The sequence below is a fragment of the Protomyctophum parallelum genome, assembly GCF_964188405.1.
Source record: "Protomyctophum parallelum genome assembly, chromosome: 2".
NCBI lineage: Eukaryota > Metazoa > Chordata > Actinopteri > Myctophiformes > Myctophidae > Protomyctophum > Protomyctophum parallelum.
In genome coordinates, this window is record NC_139699.1 from 58,400,245 (window position 1) to 58,420,752 (window position 20,508).

General features: G+C 39.4%; 3 protein-coding genes across 3 annotated transcripts; all 3 read right to left on the reverse strand.

The window, feature by feature from the left end:
- Positions 1-735: 735 nt before the first annotated feature.
- mvda (mevalonate (diphospho) decarboxylase a) lies at positions 736-9,861 on the reverse strand. Its single transcript, XM_083760003.1, has 10 exons — positions 9,500-9,861; positions 8,368-8,438; positions 7,347-7,461; positions 7,092-7,238; positions 6,349-6,548; positions 5,114-5,188; positions 4,637-4,855; positions 1,707-1,822; positions 1,087-1,195; positions 736-991 (listed from the first exon to the last, which is right to left on the reverse strand). Exons 1-10 carry the CDS (start codon positions 9,564-9,566, stop codon positions 911-913), a joined length of 1,200 nt encoding a protein of 399 aa, XP_083616129.1. The 5' UTR covers positions 9,567-9,861; the 3' UTR covers positions 736-910.
- A 471-nt stretch (positions 9,862-10,332) lies between these two features.
- On the reverse strand, positions 10,333-16,333 carry pdcd5 (programmed cell death 5). The gene is made up of 6 exons (XM_083759999.1): positions 16,186-16,333; positions 13,269-13,315; positions 13,089-13,150; positions 12,698-12,789; positions 12,524-12,595; positions 10,333-12,220 (listed from the first exon to the last, which is right to left on the reverse strand). Exons 1-6 carry the CDS (start codon positions 16,249-16,251, stop codon positions 12,170-12,172), a joined length of 390 nt encoding a protein of 129 aa, XP_083616125.1. The 5' UTR covers positions 16,252-16,333; the 3' UTR covers positions 10,333-12,169.
- Positions 16,334-17,355: 1,022 nt separating this feature from the next.
- On the reverse strand, positions 17,356-19,615 carry uraha (urate (5-hydroxyiso-) hydrolase a; the record flags this gene model as incomplete). The annotated part of the gene is made up of 4 exons (XM_083759382.1): positions 17,356-17,445; positions 17,662-17,797; positions 17,922-18,061; positions 19,562-19,615. The coding sequence occupies 4 exons, from the start codon at positions 19,613-19,615 to the stop codon at positions 17,356-17,358; spliced, it is 420 nt and encodes a 139-aa protein (XP_083615508.1).
- Between the last annotated feature and the right edge of the window lie 893 nt (positions 19,616-20,508).

The following is a 20,508-nucleotide window of genomic DNA, read 5'->3' on the forward strand; positions in this document are numbered from 1 at the left end:
CTCCCACCCATGGTGCACCTGCCCTGAGACATAACAATGTTCCTTTTCATTTTTCAGTGTGAGGTCCATGCAGGGACACCCAGCGGTCCACGAATGGGTTCTCATTCAGCTAAACGATTCATAATATTCACCATAATTGCATACACATTAAATACATCTCCCCTTGTGGTCTCCTGATAGATTTTTTATAATTTCATAATTTCAGAGTAGGCCTACTAGTAGAATGATTTTCCTGGTTTGTTCTAGATTTAGGTAGTAGCCTACCAGATTGTGGGCGTCACTTCGGAGAAGTTATGGTACAGTATTAAGGGCACTTCCCCTTTGACTATCTTAAACACCAATCCCATTTTCATTTCATCAACCTGGTCTTCTTATCTTATCTACCCTGATCCATCCCAGACTAGCTCAGCAAAGTGTGTCGGAATTGGGTGTGCCATCATCTGCCATGGGCTTTAGGCTGAGTAGTGTTTTAGTATCACCAAATGTCTCCCTGCAGAACGAAATATGACACCCATTACATAGAGTAAAACATACTTTATTAAAAAATATACAGGTACAATATACAGATGTGCTTTTGAAGGTGGCGATTAAAACGTACAGTCCTACACTACTAGGCTACTATCAAATTGATTATATCTGTGACGTTTAATCAATGCATTTCTTCAGAGAGGTCTGGATGGCGGTTCACTGTAGGCCGTAACTGCAACCCTGCAGCAGTTTGGTTGGGTTTCAAGGACCTCAATTGGTACTACTTGTAGACACAATATGCCACCTTTCAGTCAGTTACATAATTATGGCTGGATTTGGAACCAACAACCTCTAACTCTACAGATGAACTATCATTTAATAAGACCTTGTTTAGACTGATCCATCTGCCAATTCTCAATGTAGATGTGTGGTTTATAGGGCATCACTCATTCTTCTTAGGCAACCCTTCAGCTCCGAGCAAATGCTGACTGCGATCCTCCAAAACACAAGGGCCTGGCCCAACCTGAAACACATTAAATACAGGTCTGTTCACTCAATACTACCAAAGATTAGATTAGAATCCAAGTACAATTATATGTGTGAACAGAACGTTGGTACCTTGGTACTAATAATGTAGCCGATCCCTTTCGACATGGGCTCTAGACCAATAGCTTGCTTCAGCTCTTCAGAAAGGACTACAGGGTCCACTGGGAGACCCTTTAGAAACCTGTAGAGATGAACATAACACTGAGGCAGTTAAGATAAGAAAGCTCAAGCTAAATAACTGTAATGCTGAGTTAAACGTGTGGTTATGTATGTATGTACAGTATGTATGTATGTATGTTACATACAGTATGCCTATGTATAATATGTAGATTATACATATGTACCAATTTATATTATGAATATTTCTTTTAATTAAAAAGAGGTTATAAATTGTTATACAATTGGTACAATATACAGTATTCTTTTAATGGGACCCCATAGCAGATCTACAAGCTCATAAAGCGATGAGTTGTGAGCCGTTTTCAAATTAAATAGCTGTTGTATATGGTTTACAGTAGTTAAATTGATTTTGATGGGATATTAACAAATTCTGCTGGGGTCCCTCTAGAACCCCATCAATGACCCCTGGGAGTCCCTGAACCCCACTTTGAGGACCACTGTCCTACAGTACCATAGTTGGGTGAAAGATACATTATTAAAGCTCAGAAGGTCCACTGAGAGTTAACACTCACGGTGCTCCATTGGTCTCTGGGGGAAAGAAATGGCGGACCACTTGTACAAACTCGGCAACATGCTCTTGTAGAATGTAGATCACAGCATTTGGCCCGGCATCAAACGTGTAGGCCACCTAGAGGGAAATCAACATACGGAGGTTAAGAGTGCATATATTATAAATGTTTCACACGTTCCCTTTGCATCATAGTTTCATAACACACCCACCAAGTTTCACATCTTCATTACACCATAACGGAAATTACGTTGAAATGTAGAGCAGGTGCGCTTCCTCCGACTGCCTCCTTGGCCCGTGCGCGCTCAGCTACATTCAATACACTCAATAGTATTTGTTTTTAAGTGTACGGTAAATATGCAAGACTTTAGCTAGATTTCTTTATTCTACACTACAGGATGCTAGCGGGCTTTGGCCAGAGACTTTGTCAGTCAAACTATTCACAAACCACAGCCAATTGTAAGACGATGCAAAAAGAAAGAAACATTAAAAAAAACACACACACACACATTCACCAGGACAAATAGAAACGTAAAAACAATATACTTCATTGATGAGTTACAATGCGTTGTGTGAGCCCGCAGAGCTGCTATTTCCACAGAATGTTTGTGTTATTGTGACATGCCCAGAATAGGGATGCTTGCACTCATGTGATAAAGAAGGAAGAGGTGAAAAGTAAACTGTGACACTTTGAAAGGGGCTGCTGACCTGACATGACACCACATGTCATCTATATGTTTCAGAGTTCTACAATTATATGTTTCAGAGTTCTACAAAGGCCTGGCCAAAAGCACCCCCACCAGGGGGCATTCATTTGGCATAAACCCATTGTCCCATTCATTCAGAAATCAATCATCATTTGCATATAGAAATGATGGTTTTTGAATGTGCATGCACACCACTCATCAGGAACATCATCTGTACTAGAAATAACACTCTCTCTCCTCCTGTGGCAATTAACACTTTGTTAAGTTTCTACAACATCTAGTCACTTGTGCACATCTCTGAACACATTTCAAAATGCACAGTCATGCAAATGATTATGTTACAATTGCCTGCCATTTACTGGAGCCGTCCATTGTATGGCAGTGGTCGTCATTTTTCAGCAGCAAATTAAATGCTGAATGCATACATAATGGGAGGGAATAATTTAATATTTGAGTAATCACTTGAGGATTCTTTTTTAATTTAAAGATGGAGTGCCACCATTTTTTTTCACCCTAAAACATGATCATCAGGTATTATTACAATATAAGGGGGAAGAACTTTTTCCAAAAAGTGTACAGTGAAAATCATGCTTTTATGTGGACACGCCCACCAGTTCATTAAGTATGCCTGGTTTGGCTGGTGGGTGGTGATGGGTGGTGATCCACCTGAACTGAAGCCGCACCCACAGCTGTAGTTGTATGATAAAGAGGGAGGGGTTAGGGGAGGGGCTGATAGTGTGGTGTCACTATATTACTGTTTACTTCATTGGCCCGTTTGAATGTCAAGGGTTCAGCCTCCAGGAAGAAACCCTAAATACAAAGTCAATACACAATTGCACATAAAAACAACTCCAGGGTGTCTAATGAAGTACTGTCACTTCATAGACACATGAAAAACTGGAAAAATACAAAAATTGTGGCACTCCATCTTTAACTTTTTTAAGGCTGTCATCCAAAGATAGTAACTACATTTAACTACGGCGTAATTTAATTATCATTATTAATTAATAGCACGATAATAACAATCTTTGATTTTGGTCAGTCATGCACATCCAAACCTACTGAACTAGTTGAACCAGTTGCATATACAGTACTGTACACTTATTCAGTTAGACATTGTGATCTGAATGGGAATCTGAATCTGGACAGACAGGAACGTCAGGTGTGGAAAGACGGCATTGTAATTCCCCACTCCTAGAAGTCCCAGCGACAAGGAAGAGGCTCAGGGGCGACCAAGCCTTTGCTGTCGCAGCCCCTAAAATTTAGAACAGCATCCCACTCGCTGTTAGATCTGCCCCCTCCACTGAGTTTTAAGTCTAGGCTCAAAACGTTCCTCTACTCCCAAGCCTTCCAGTCCCCCTAATACTCTTGAACTTTATAGGATACGTTCTCCGTACTCCCTTTTAACTGCTCTCTTGTCTACTGTACCATAACTATGCATTTTCTTTTATTATTATTATTATTATTTTTAATTGTTTCACTGATGTATTGTATTGCACTGTATCATATTGTTTTCTTTGACCTGTGAAGCACTTTGGTACGATGAGTCGTTTTTAAATGTGCTATACAAATAAAATTGATTTGATTTGATAAAGTGCTGCATGTACACTTTTGCCGTGGGAGTTACCTACAGCTTTACAAAATATATATACCTTCCTTTGAGCTATGCATCGCAATGACATTATTTGTCAACAGTACAAACATTAAAGGTGTAAATATTAATCATTATGTCATTAGTCGAATGCTCAAATCTTGCAATCAATCTCTCACATACAGTAGTGTAACTTTGTACTGGAAAAAGTGCATTTGTGCTTTGTCGTCGGAACCTTAGCCATATTTTAATTTACGTCAAAAAATACTTACAGACAGTACACTGTAAGTAGTAGTGTACTGTAAATACTTACAGTACACTGTAAATACTTACAGTACACTGCTATATTGACAACATTGCTAAACATTTGGACTTATCCTCGTTATGGCAGTGACAGTGATCATTGACATAAATGTGTACTTTTTAGGATTTGAAGCAAGTCTGGGCTTTTGCAGGCAAACCATTTCGTGAAATGGACAGTTTTCACTCTGATAAGTACAATACATATACCGGTAGGCTTTATTATCAAACCAAGCGAAGATTATTTTTGATGGTCCAGTCATACCACAAGGCCTGAATAAATAAATAAAACCTTGCCCTTTGTCAGGGCAAGAAACGCTTGTTTCATTATCTCACCCTTATCTCCCCATGGTGCCGGTTATACTGGTGGACCAAACTGATGACTTGACGAGACACGGTGTTAAGGTAAAATATCGGAGGGTAGGTGTCCAGGCAGGTGGCGTGAAACTGGTTGCTGTCTTTCATGGTTAGTTCAGCAAATGTGGCAAAGTCCTTCCTGTGTACTGCTTTGATCATCTCCTCCATTCTTTGAGGGACCACAGACTCAGCCCGGTGCTGGATAGACAAGGGAGTTCACGGAGTAAGAACACTCAAGTCACATTCAAATGCATTTTGATCAATTGTAATGCCAAACTGTAATTATCATATACACTGTTTATAGTCAAATCAACAGTACTTCGGAACAATGGACGGTCGGACTAATGCCATGGCATTGATCAATGAACGTTTATCTTATCTTATAGTGTCAGTATTGACAGAAATCTGACAGAGTGAGTTGTAGGAATGTATGCATGCATACTGGATGGTAAATACCTTAAGGAGATGGCTTGTTTTTACACTGGTTTGCATGCCAGGGGTGCTGCCCACAGGCTTCCGTTCAGCACTTGCCTAGTAAACAAAGGAAATCATTTTAAACTATGTTGGCAAAGACATTTGGCTTTGCCATTTCATGGTAGGGGTTCAATGCCTTGCTCAAGGGCACTTCAGCGGTGGTAATTTTAACGTGCCGGTCCGGGGATTCGAACTGGCGACCTTCCGGTATCAAGACCGCTCCGCAAACCGTTCGGCCACCGCTGCCCCACATATGAGATTGAATGTAAATGTATGTTCATGTGTGAATCATTGGAAAGAAATCCGTACATCCATAGTACGACAGTGTCACTTGTCAAGAGAAGGTCTACTCTACAAGCTGACAAACGCACTGCAATGCCCCGTCAGCTTCCTTATATGATATATCTGGTGTTTTTATTACCACACGTGATGGAATTATAAACATTATGAAGGTGAAATTAAATGAGAATGTGTAGCCTAAACGAGAAGAAGATATTTTACCCAATTCTTTACACCTGTAAACCTGTGACAATAAAGATTATTCTTAGGAATGTCCGATGTTGACTTTTTTGCCGATATCCCGATATTGTCCAACTATCGGACAAATATCGGGCGATACTATCAGACATCCCATTATTCTGATTAAAAAGGTAGGGTAAGTGATTTTAGTTTTTGTTAAAATAAGTGTTAAATAGCTCTATATTCTGATAGTACTCATTGCTATGTTTGTTCAGTAAGAGTTTCCATATAACGTTTTATTAAAACAGAAAATGCATTTTTACGCCCGGGATACCAATTTGATCCAATCAGGATAGAGAACTCAGTCAGGATACAAATTAAACAGATGAAATTGGAAGTGATAATAAATAAATAAAGTTTTAAAACATAAAGATCGATTAATCTAACATTAGATTAACAATTGAGTTTTTTAAATAGGAAGGGGCTGCTAAAATGAATATCAAATATTTAAATACTGAATCAAGCAACTTAAAAAACTGTCCGAGGTGTTCGCAAAAGCCTCAGTAGATGATAAAATGACCCCAACTTTTTTTGAAAATGAAATATCCCTTTATTAAACTAAATATTTTTGAGTGTGTTGGATGATCTGATGAACAACATGAAGAGCTTGTAGATCTGCTAAAAAAAATTAATCGTGAAAATGTGGCGCAAATCTTAGAATGTATATAAATGAAATTATTAACACAAGAAAGACCTACCACAAGTACAAGGACTCTGAGCTCAGGCCAGTGGCTCTCTGGCTCCACCTGCTGGGCTAAACTGTCCTTGCCATCATCACTGCATCCCATGATCCACTGGACAAATCCACCATACATACTCCTACAGGCACTGCCTGAGCCTTGCCTTGCAATCACAGACAATTCTCCTTCAACGCCGAATACCCGAGCCAGTGTGTACACTAAAACGGAATCGGAAGGGGAGGGGGGACAGGGACAGGAACATGTACAACAATGAGATGGGGAGCCTAGGAAACATTTTTGTTGACGTTTGGTTTAAAGACTATCCTAAAAGGGGAAAAATAAGTCTGACATCCCGTTAGTCCGACTTAGGTGGCCGGTTAAGACAGGTTAGACTTAGTGACCTACGTGGCCGGTTAAGACTGAGGTTAGACTTAGCGACCTACATGGCCGATTAAGACTGAGGTTAGACTTAAAACATTGTGCTGAGGTTAGTAGCAAGGAATTGAGAGTCTCTTCATGTTATTATTGTTCTAGTATTTAAAATCAACCATTGATATGTGATTACCCAATGGTGTGATCTGCGCTGTTTCACTTATGCACTGGTTAAGTTAAGTTTTCAGCAGATACAATAAATTGATGGTGTGAAATGATACAGTAAATAAATCTCACATATGCATGACACATTACACACTTAAACTGTACTAATCTGCTATATTAGGTGATCAACGATGTTGCACAACAGAGTATAAATTAGGCTTCACCTAAACAAGCAAAGCCAGCTGCAGAGGAGGCAAGTCCAGCAGCCGTGGGGAAGTTGTTCACAGAGCAGATGTGGACTTTATGAGACAAACCCATACCATCCACACCGGACTCCCCATCACTGCGTCTCTTCCTCGCTAGTCTGCGAACTGAGGTAGCACAACACAAAACAATACGTCAATACATATGTATTTATATTGGCTAATCAAATCAACCTTTTTTTGCTATTTAAGAAGAAATAGAAATAAAACACTCACTCTCTCTCAGACATGACTGCAGTCTGGGGTGGTTTATGTCCTCCTCTTTACCGTTGAGCCATATGCGATCCTCCTGGAATGATCTGCTGGAAGCAACTGTTGTGGTCGTTTTCAGCTGGATGGATGGAGAGAGGGAAACACACACCTATTTCAGAATCGACATTTTTAACTACATTTAGAAGACATTTTACTGGGTTGGTTGCTTGCTCACATACAATATAATAATATATACAACACAACAATACACGACAACATATAGAATGTAGTACTACAGATCAATACAGTGAGAAACTTTATACACTGGAGAACTTCCGATTCCAAGACAGCCTCTTTACCTATTCAGCAAAGTGTCCTTGAGCAAGACACACTTTCTGACACCCTGTCTGCTCCCTGGGCACTGTATTGCGCCCACTGCTTTATAATTAGGATGGGTGAATGCAGAGGACAAATTTCACACATGGGCAATTTAATGTACAGGGGCAAATACCCCCCAAATAACTAAAGGGGATTATTATTATGATTGTAAATTATTATGATTTCTTAATCATTTATCAACGCTGTAGCATCTCCGACATGAGGAGTCGACTGTCAATAATACAATACTAGAGTGGAACAAACTTTACCAGCATGCAAACCTCACTAGCCAGCCGACAGTGTTTTTTTTTTTTTTTTTTTTTTTTAAGATTTTTTTTTTGCGGCTTACGCCTTTTATTGATTTTTTTTAAGGGACAGACAGTAGGCTGACAGGAAACGGGAGAGAGATGGGGGGATGACATGCGGTAAAGGCCGTGTCGGGTCCGGGAGTCGAACCCGCGGCACACCGCGACTGGATCACCAGTCCGGTGCCCAGACCGTTACGCTACGGCCTGGGCCGACAGTATGTTTTGAGCTGAACTTAGACTGACTGAATTTCTACAAAAAACTTAATTTAAAATGTTTCCAACAATATGACCCAATTAGAAGCACTTAATTTGAAAGTTAATAATAGAGACAAATATCTGAGTGGTGGAATATTCTGTACCTGGTCTTGATGGAGTGTGACGCTCAAAGAGGAGTTGATTGGCAGGATCAATTCCTCATTTCTCTTCCCCCCTAAAAATATACATTCATAAACATCAAACACTATACATAATGATCTGTTCTTAATATATAGTTTAAGTTGTTTGTTTAGATAATAAGAGAAGCAGTGATGGTCAAAAGATTAGAGGAGTGTGCTTGTGAGCAATGTAGTAACAAGTTACTTTTAATATTTTATTGTAATATTATCATTTTTCCCCAATAACGAGTAGTGTCATATTATTAAAAAAATAGTACATATTACATATTGTTGGCTGCCTTTTGAAAACATTTCATTAAAAAAGTTCAAGAGAGATTTTGTTTTGCTGATTGGTGATTCTTATTATTTCACATGTTTTGATTCAGTTCTAAAAGGAACTGGCTAAACAGATTGTATTCTTGTACATCTTTTTTACGGGGAGTAAAAAGTAATATATAATGTAATATATACTATATATTCCAAGTAATAATGAATATAATACCGGTATTCTTTTTTTAAGGAGTAATAATAAGTAACAAATCCTGAGTAATACTGCCCAACACTGGTGAGCAAAGGTTTCCCATGCAGTTTAATTCCCCAGACCTGCAGAACAAATCTGGTTCGGGAAGTGAAAGACCAACTATCAGCCCTCCCTCGACTTTATAACACACACACCCACACACACATACACATATATAATCTGCCCTATAATATGCCCTGGCCTCAACACAATTGAAGGGCCCTTGAGCAAGGCACTGATGACCGAACTGCTCCAGTGGAGCTGCTCAGTGGCCAACAGCATAATGATTAATTGATTATATTTGTAGGGCATTTCATGTAACCAATACCAATACTACATTGTTTACATTCCATTTACTTTGATTGCGGACTTGCAAGTGTAACTACATGGCTGAGTTATGAGTTGCCATATGGGGTAGCACATAATTGTCATTTTTGTCTAAACAAAGTTAATCTACTCCGATGTTCTGTTACCTACAGTAAATGTGCTCACAGTTGAGTGGGGAGGAATATATCCAAGATATCTCAGACCATCATCACCTCACATCCATTCATTCAAAGTTCAACACAACACTACAATGTGTAGGCTACTACTCACAGTATTTGACGACAGCTATATTCACTGGAGCGGTGCATGTCACCATGTGTGGGCTGTCCTCTGGCATCGTTGACTACTGCCTCTTTCAGCCCAATAGAAAATAACTTATGACAGCTTAAAAGAAAATGGTTTTTTTATGTTTTTGTCAAGAAGTACAGGCATATGCCATGAAATCTCCTGCTGTAGCTAACTACAGTAATGTTTCCCACAGTCAGTGGTAGCGCTTTTAACCCCTCATCCTATTGGTTGACGTTACAACATATGACTAAGCTCACCACCAATCACAACTATGCATTCTTCGTCGTAGAATCTCGATAGCGAATGAGTGCCCATCAGACCACAGTGGGGCGTAGGGGGACGGTCCGAAAACAGCCGATCTACAAGCTCACACATCCAACTTGTGAGCTTGTACATCTGAAAAAAAACGGGAAAAAAAACTCCCATGACAGCCCTGGTTCATAATGCAACGCATTAGAGCTATGGACCAGAGCTATCTTGACCTGTACTTTCGTCTGAAATTATTTTTGGCAGAAAATTTAGATTTTAGTTTTAGTCAGTCTTTTAAATACTGTAGTTTTCATTTAGTTGTAGTCACATTTTAGTCACTTGGTTTTAGTCTAGTTTTAGTCGACTAAATATCATTACATTTTAGTAGAGTAAATCTAGTTGATTTAGTCGACTAAAATGTATTTTTGCGGGCCTCGATGTCGTAATTTTACACTTATAAAATAGCTGATCTACAAGCTCACGTGCGGCACAATGTGAGCTTGTAGATCAGCTATTTTCAGCATGCAACAAAGTGTAAAATGACTTATGCTGGATCTCTTATCCACTAATAGTCCCTAACATTTTAGTCTAGTTTTTATTTGTTGACGAAATTGTCAGTATATTTAGTCTTAGTTTGTCATCATAGCTTAGTTTTTATTTAGTTTTCCTCAGTGGAAAAAGGTAGTCGAACATTTTTCGTCGTAGTTTTAGTCGACGAAATCAACCTGTTTAAAATGTACCCATTTTGCATACTGTGAAGTAACGAATGTCAATCAATCCACATGACAGCCCCACGCTGTCTAGTAGATGATAAATTAGGTCTCCTCTGTGATTTATGCCATTCATTTATTTTTGTAATTTGGTGTAGACAACATCTTTGGCAACTCAACCTTTATTACTTTTTTGGACAGTTAAGTGCAAGATATTTATCCAGTAGACTAATTCTAACTCAAGTCGTGATATCAAATTAGAAATAAGCAACAACCTCCTGCACTTAGAGCAAGATTGACTATTTTCTTACCTTCATAGTCTACCTATAAAAACATGAATAAAGGAAAACAAACACATTTGAAGAGGGATCACTCACTCTTAAAATACTTAAACCACTTAAACCCTATACAGTATTCACAGAACATTTGCCCCAGAATAGGGACACTAGGGTTTGTGTGGTTAAAGTAACAGATAGGCCTACTTCAGTGTAAAAAATAAGCATTTTAATTTAAGGCTTTTTATTTTTCTGTAAACTTGTAAGTAACATGCCAGTGAAAAAAAAAAAAAGTAAATATCAAAGTGCTATAACCAAAGTTAACGTTATTCAAACACTGAATAGCACATCATGTATTATACAGCATTCACAAAAGAGCCTAGATAAAAAATGCATCCACAGCACTCTGCTTTGCAATTTCTCCAGCTTCTTGTGTTTGAGTCAAACATGGTGGAAAATGAAGAGAACTCAACAACCGCTTATAAGGATCAAACTTTAAAAGGAAAATGATGAATGGTCCATCAGCATTGAGGTGCAACACATGTGCAAGTGTAGCCTCAATTTGCAACTCTAGATGTTTTTAAAATGGGATGAATCTAGAGTTGCAATACCCCGCATTAAACCAATAGTGCAGCTATAGGGAAAGCTTGAATTGTCCTTACATTCTGCAAAGCGTTTGTTTCATAAAAGTCCACCGTAGACATGTTATGACCTACTTTCTGACAAGAAATTCTGTGCAGGTGATTCTTTGTGTGTTGGAGGTTGGAAGCACTCGTTTTTATTAACGGATGGCACTGCTGCCTCCTGCATTATGTGCAAATTGGAAACAGGTGGTACACAGGGCCGTTCAGTGACTTCTGACGAGCGCTTCTAAACTCCAACACTTAGAAAAATAATCACCTGCACAGAATTTCTTGACAGTAAGTAGGTCATAACATGTCTACGGTGGATTTTTATGAAACAAAAGCTTGGCAGATTGAAAGAGGGTAATTCAAGCTTGGCCTACAGCTGCAATGTTGGCGAGTTTAACGTTGTTTAATACAAGCAGATCACAAAAGCAAATTGGATGAATGGAGAGTCAATGGAGGGTATTGCAACTCTAGATTCATCCCATTATAAAACAAATCTAGAGTTGCAAATTGCGGCAAGTGCAAGTGAAAGGCATGGTTATGGGTCCTTTATTGTATGAGACTGCAAATGTCAAAGACTGCACTATGTCATGCACATCAATTCTGACTACCAGAATGATGTAGATTCCAGAACCACACAAAACCTGATGTGGCACCCCAGGACTCAACTACGAGAAATCCACCAGTCAAACAATTCTCTCTATGAACAGAGTCCCAGTAAAACATATCCTCATCCTCAAATCACGCTGTTAAAACAGCTTGGCTCACTCCAGGACTGGCTTTAGAGTGTCAGTAATCATCTTCTTCTTCATCCGAATCCATCACCTTCCGTCTGTTGAACTGAAAAGTACATTTTGTCAAATAAAATGATATAATTAACAAGAAAAGACAAACAAACTGAATAGTCAGCTTCTGTATGAAGTAGTATGCTTTAATAATACCAGAGCGGCCTAAATGGAACGATGCAAGTTGCAAATGAATGCCCCACCCAGTTATGTCTGTGTCCCTTTTATGCCCATATATGGAGTTCTTTGTCAGGCATGCCCAGAGACATTTGAAGTCGGTGGGGCGAGCGGTTCTGGAGTTACATGGCTTACAGACGTACACACAGAGACTTGGTGCATTTCTAGATAGATGACTTACTTTGACAGTTGTCTGTTTGTCTGTTTGCTGACTGACTTTTTCAAGGATCTCAATCAGGCCTGTCTCTGAAATCTGACATGGGAGTGAATGCAGAAATTGACATAACATTTACAATAAAATATAGTTAAAACATGCAATGAAATATAAAATGACAGTAACAGGCCATACTCTCACCTTCCCTCCCAGCTGTCCATAACGAGCCATTTGTATAAGATAGTTCTCCACTGCTTTGGCTTTATCTGGCTTCACCAAAGCAAGGTTGTTCACTGAAAATAGAAGCGGATTATATATCATCACGTCCGGTTTAACCCTGAACGCCAAATGGACCCACTGAGTTAAATGAACAGTGAGGATTTATGTGTAGCGGCGCCAGTGATTAGATATCTATATATCAGTCCAGAAGACAAAAGTGAGGACGCAAATTGTGATTGGCCAGAATGAGATGATGTATTATGATAAAGCGCCCCTCACTTCACACGGGTGTGATTTTTATTTTAACCAGTGGAGTGTATAACGGGTACAGGTAAATCTTTGCACCCTGTCAAAAATAACGAGAGGCACTTACATCTGGCACGGGCAAACTGGTCGAGAACTTGAGCCAATATAGAGTTTCTCATCTCTGATTCTCTGTGAAAAAGAAAATAATTAAATCAAGAAATAAATCACAACATTCAATGACCTTGGTTTGAGAACAATTGTAGTGGGCAAAATGAAAACTTAGTGGAGCACAAATGCATAGGATTACCTCTGTTTATTCTCTTGTTGTCCTTGTTGGTCATTTATTCCGGGATCCTGAAAGGATAGGGAATGTCAGGCCTCTATTATAATCTTGTATTCATCTATTACAGTGGTTCTCAAAGTGAGGTCCGGGGACCCCCAGGGGACCTTGAGGGGGTTCCAGGGGTCCCTCAATATAGTATCCAAATCAGTACAACCACAGTGTGGCAGAGACTCGGGGGTAGAGTGGCCGGTAGAGCGACAGGATGGGAACAGTGAGGTTCCCAGTTTAAAACTGGGCTCCCCCAGAGTTAGTGTCGAAGTGTGCTTGAGCAAGACACTGAACCTCTGATTGCTTCCGAATTTGATGGGCAGGTTGGTGCCTTGCATTGTTTCCTCTGCCATCGGTGTATGAACTGTGTGTGTGTGTGTGTGTGTGTGTGTGTGTGTGTGTGTGTGTGTGTGTGTGTGAGAGACACACAATCTATGGAAAGTGCTATATAAATGCACCATTTACAACCTAGAAAAGGTGTGAACATTTGTAACACAAATCTTGGTTCTTCACATTTTTCAGAACCACTAAACATGGTACATATAGCCTAACAATGAAGGGATAAACCAGCAGACCATACAGTGATGCTCTGGCAATCGCACAAAGGCCAAATTAAATCTGTTGAGCAATTATCAAACAATACACAGTCTTGAGCTGAATTTGATTGTCACCAGACTTCCACAGAATTTTACAAACTCAACAGTACCAAAACAAAAAGTCTAAATCAACGTTTAAGTTTGTTTGCTTGAAAGACAATTCATATAGTTTAACAGGTTTAAAAGTTGTAAATACAAACTCATATTCAGCAAAACATATGTATTTATCAACTTTCATGTCACTTGTACGGGCAGCAAATGAAGGTATAACATATTTAAAGACTGGCCATTGTGTTTTAAATGGTTGATGATATTGGCTATAAGCACTGTAGTATATATTGTCTAAAGTAATTAGGGCTGTAAAAAAAATCGATTCGAGTTAGAATCGCGATTCTAATGCCGTCCGATTCAGAATCGATTCTCATTTTCCAAAAATCTATTTTTTTTTTTTGCACAAATGTACCTGTACCTGACAGGTACATTTGTGCAAAATAAAAAAAATAAAAACATGCACAGGTACTACCTGTGCATGCAATGCATTATGGCCTGGGTTTCTGCATAGTGCATTTACTACCAGCTAAGCTAAGCCTGCCAATTGTATTTATTTTACACCTGTTTTAATACTAATGTATTGTTCTGGTATTGAGTGAGAAGAGATTTTGTAACTTTTGTACTGGTTCAAATTCTTACTCTTGGATTTAACCTTTGTGTGTTTAAATCATTCAGTTGATAAAACCTTTACAATTATACAAGCTTTTTACTAAATGTACTCTGCTTTCATGCCAGAAGACTGGAGTAGATCATGCTAAAATTCTATTTAATTGTTTTTAATAAAAATAAACTGCTTTAGAATCGGAAAAAAAACTTTTTTGAATAGAGAATCGGAAAAATCGAAAAGATCGTTTTTGAATCGAATCGTCACCCCAAGAATCCTGCGTTGTTTAATAAAAAGCTTTTTTAACTGAGCGCCCCGGCTACTTTTTTCAAACGGGGTTCGTTTGGGAAATCCACAGTTGCACACCGGGAGCGCACTCACCTATTAGTCTGTATTGGCAGGGCGGTCAGCGTACCTATATCGAACACACCGAGTGCCACCCTCCTCCCGACCGATAGGGGCGCGTAGTTGAAAGCCAATGGCAAAATAACAGCTCGGATAAAAATGCTTTTTATTAAAGGTATATTCAGTGATTTCACTTAATTCAAATATCACTTATTTTTTTGTTTTGTTGTGATAATCCTCTCTACTATAGAGTGTGCTGACCATATAAGGAGTTCCTCCCTGTCCCCAGTTAACCCCTGGGGGCCAAAAACCTTAGGTTTCGTTTTTGACTCTCTATCCTGATTGGACGAAAGGCTGGGTCCCACAGCCAAAAACGATTTTGGCTGGGACCTAAGCCTTTCATCCAATCAGGATACAGAGCCAAAAACGAAACCCCCAGGGGTTAACTGGGGACAGGGAGGAACTCCTTATATGGTCAGCACACTCTAGTAGAGAGGATTATCACAACAAAACAAAAAAATAAGTGATATTTGAATTAAGTGAAATCACTGAATATACCTTTAAACAACGCGGGATGCAGAAATTATAATCGCTGGAGCAGCAACTAACTAACACCCGTGGGACAAATTGTGAGTACTTTATATTTGAATTCCGAGTGTTTATATATACGGAAATTTTGTAAATGCAGCGAGCGCCAAAAACAGGATGCAGTTACTTCATGACTCTCGTATGAATACGAGAGTCATGAACCATGGCTATGTTTAGTGGTGACTGAGCGTTGCTCTTAGCTCTGATCCATAGCTCTAATTAGTAATTTTGCATTTACTGCGCAGGGCAGAATCGTAGAAGCAGTAGAAGGCTATGGACCAGAGCTACGTTGCTCTTAGACACCAGAGACCAGACCCTGGCTGTCCCTTAAGTTTTCTCCCTTCTTTCATTCATGACAACTCAAGCACTTGGAAACCGTCAAAACAAAGACACGGAGGATTCAAAGTCTGTATATCACTTTGCACAAATCACGTTCGTTCAAAAAGGCATGTGAAAAGGTCGCAAATCTCGCAACATCTGGAGTCCGATCAGTTTGTTTGGATAATGATAATAATAACCCACATGAAACATAAATAAACGCTACATATAAGGGCACAGCATCATGTTAAATGTGTAGACAAGTCTAGACAGAGGCTAGTCAGATGCATGTTGTTGGGTTGGCTAACACTTTAGCTAACTAGGCTAACGCTACAGGGAATATGAGCTAAATAGATCATGTCGTGGTGCTGCTATACGTGCTCGTTCTTACCCCGTGTTTTGCCTGCAGTTCAGCCATTCTTTGCTGTCTAATTGCGGCCAATTCGTCGTCTGCCATGACTGTAGAGAATGCTCCAAAACTGAACTGTCACTTTGTTGTGTCACGTTTCTGCTCTAGTCTACAGGCCCCAGTGTCTCTGTTCAGGCAGCCAGGAAGTGCAATCAACGTCAGAGAAAATGTCTAGTTTAAAGCAGTCGAGCACAGAGCTTAGATCACATGCATTGTTCTCATTATTAGTGGTTACACTTTTAAGTTTAAATTCAAGTCAAGATGCAAAGGGGACCTTTGTTAAAAGTGACTTCAAGTCAAAAGCTTACTATATGGAAATATTCTGAATCTAGACTATTCTACAGATTAGAATAAATAATAATAAATCACTACAAAAGGTGAATCATGTTATTTATTACAAATTAATACATAAACATAACAAGAACACCCAAGGACAATTAAGGGCCTTTTCCAGCAGATTTATGTCCTGCTGGGCCTGGATTATCGTCAATGTTCATGCAAATATTATTATGCTGTTCATGTATCATTGTTGTCATTTCTTCTTCTTTGTGGTTGGACTACTCAGAACAGAAGCAATGTTCATAATTCCTTATGACATAACTATAAATTAATTGTACTGAATACCTTATGTGCCAGCTAGCATGAAGATAATTAAGTAAAGTAAGTATAAATTGTACTAATTGTACTAATTGCACTCTGATATTCAATGTATTAATTAGGCTATAACATGACATCACACTTGATCTTTAACTTAATCTGTAGTCTATACCAGTGGTTCCCAAAGTGTGGTCCGGGGACCCCCATGGGTACTTGAGGGAGTTCCAGGGGGTCCCCATGAGCTAAATGATATTTAGGAACCAACTAGACCCTTATGGGTCTGTAACTCAGAGATAGGTTAAAATAACATTGATTTTACAATATAAATTGGAGGTCCCAGAGATAGAAATGCCATTAAATGGGGGTCCGTAGACTAATGCATGTCAAACTGGGGGATCCTTGAAATTAAACGGGTTGAGAATCACTGCTAGAGCCGTAAACATCTTCTCTTATGGGGGCCTCTGGCATATCTTTTCAAATGGGGGTCCCATTTAATTAGTGTCAATTTGGGGGTCCTTGGCATGAAAAAGTTCGGGAACCACTGCTGTAAGGTCATTAGCTCCCTCTATATGTACTGTATGAGAAACGACTGAGCAGCAGAGGAACATGGAACTTCTGACTGGGGTCAGTTATGGTGAAGACAACCTGCAACAGGAGGAGAAAACCTGTGAGCAAATATACATGGATTTGATGTCCTTTGTGCACACAGAAGAGTACGGTACAATCTTTTGCACAACCAACAGAAGCTGCACCATCATGAATTCAGTTTGAAATCAAATCTCGGAGGACTGAAGAATTATATAAGTCAATGAAAAAAATGTTTATGTGTCAAAATAACAAGCTGAACCATAATTTGCTCACCTCCACGTAGGGATAGAAACCGGTCTCTCCGAGACTCTCCCAGTACTGACCAGTCTCAAAGCGCATCTTGTACACACCAGTCGTGAACCTTTCTCTCGTGATAATTCCTGGGCAACGTCCATCAGCATTAGTTGCCCTATGATAATAATTATAATAACAATAAAGAGTGGTAAACGTGTCAATTTTCAAGTACAAATTAACTCTGAGCATGATAATATATATATTACACATACACATGTGGTGTTCTTCTCATGTGTTACCCTTTTGTGATCAGATTCCAGACTGCATTGGTTGGGTCTAGTTGATGAAGGCTCAGGCCCATGTTGGACCCTGGGATCCCCATTCCAGTGTTCAAGACATGGGTGGTGAGAGGACTACCTGGCACTGCTATTTCCATAGTCTAGAAATCAACAATTAATGGGAGCCACCAGAGCATGCATTAAAGTAATATAAAAGATAACCTAGAGCAGTGGTTCCCAAAGTGGGGTACCTGCATGGGGGAGTTCCAGGGGGTCCCCAGCTAAATGATAGTTTGGAACCAAATGGTTATGGGTCTGTAACTCAGAGAGTGTACAAATGGAACGGGTCCATTTGGTTCCATTTGTATACACTGTCAGAGTTAAAATAACATAGATTTTACAATATAAATTGGGGGTCCCACGAGTGCGGCAAATGCCATTAAATGGGGGTCTGTAGACTAATACATGTCAAACTGGGGGTCCTTGAATTATAAACGGGTTGAGAATCACTGAAGAGCCGTCAAGATCTTCTCTTATTGGGGTCCCTGGCATATCTTTTCAAAAAGAGGTTCCGCAGGCTAATTAGTGTCAATTTGGGGGTCCTTGACATGAATAAGTTTGGGAACCACTGACCTAGAGGGTACCGGAACTTGTTATCTTCTACAAAAATGCCACAGCTAGGCTGAAACTGTAAAATGATCTGCTTTATTATCATGCAATTAATTATAAGGAACCAAGACCACAGTAGGCCACGCACGCACGCACACACATGCACGGACACACACACACACACACACGCACACACACACACACACACACACACACACACTGTAGATCCGCTATTTTTGCTATTCCTCATACAATTAAGTACTGTATATCACTTAAGGTTATATTATATTGATGTAGGCTACATTTGAATCTAATACCACTCAACATTCCTCTCTCTGCTTTACTCTGCTTTCACACAAGCAAGCAGCCTTAACCCATTCTGACCTGAGATCAGATTCATACGAGGTTTCCACTGGACACACACTGGTCTGATTAACCCATTCTGACCTGAGATCAGATTCTAGAAATGTCAGTCGCTCTTCGATTTTTCAAAAATAGCAGACCTACAAGCTCGTATCGCGCCACTCGGTGGCGCGATATGAGCTTGTAGATCTGCTATTTTTCAATAGGTAAAGCATAACATGATGCCAACACCAAAATGGGTGCCCGGTCAGAATGGGTCAATTTGCCTACACACTACACAAAGATTATGTAGCAGAAGGACTGTATTAGTGATGGGAGTTTAATCCGATTCTAGTTGTTTTTAGATTAATCGGCATCGGTTCGATTAATCAATCAGACCGATTAATTAATCGGGCTGATTAATCGGTCTGTCTTTACAGATAAACAAGCCCAAAGTAACAGCTCTTCAACAGATCTACAAGCTCACAATATTAAATAAAAAGGAATTACAGTTAAATCTGACTTATTGCCTAAGCCTCCAATGCAGATATGCTGTTACATGTATTTATCAGAATGGACAAAATTATTATACATTTTTACAGAATGCTATCATATCGGTAATATCGGTTATCGGCCATAACAGCAATTAATTATATCGGCCTAGACTAGATATCTGCCCAGCATATATGGTTACATTTTTCCATGCTTACCTTATTCTCTGCCAGAATGTGACTCTTTAAACGTTGCAGCCTTTGAACACTCATGTGCACAAATGATTAAAACTCAAACTAGTTTCAGATTTTCCTCACTGTCCTTTCACAGGGTCTTGGGTCATCTGCTGTGCCACATGAAATGGAAGGGACTTTGCTTATCTGTTTTGTTGTTGTGCAAACAGTATAGTTGTGCAAGTCACCCCTTTATCAACCATTCCATTTTTTAATATAGGCAATACTCAATGAATTAACAAAATAACTCGAAACTGTATTGAGACAGAGATTCTTTCAGCTGATAATGTAATATATACCAAAGTAATTTAGCAGCTACTTTTCTTTCATTATGTTGTTGACTTATTTAGTACAGCACATTTGACTGCTGTGGCAATGACCTCTACAGGCTATAACATTCTGTAACCTCTGGGACATAATCTGTCAGTGAGAGAAGCACAAGGTTTCAGCAGTTGTTTCTAATTATTATGGCACATTTACATTGCAACTGTTTTCCCATACAATATAACTGTATAATAAAAGGCCATACTGTACATACTAGCCTCAAATACAAATTCAACCAATGGGGAATTGAATATGAAATAATTAACATGCATTATGTTATGTTAAGCTTATGGTCGGATGCATAGTAACTTCACAAATGTCAGTTACTTTCCATTCAGCCCTAAGTAATTAATTATCTTTTTGAGTCTGAAAGTACAGTAGCTCATCCTGAGTACTGTAGCATATAACTGTTTGCAAAGTGGTCTATTGAAGTCTCCTGCCTTCCAGGTGCATGGCCGATAAAAAAATCCTAATACCCATGGTTGGTCTATGTGTCACAAACGGCTGCCATGGCTGCAGCCGGGTGTGTCTTCTGGGTGTAGCAGGGTGTTCTCATGGTTTTAGCAGGTTGATGTTGGTCTGGGTGGGTCTGGCATCTCTCCGTTTCT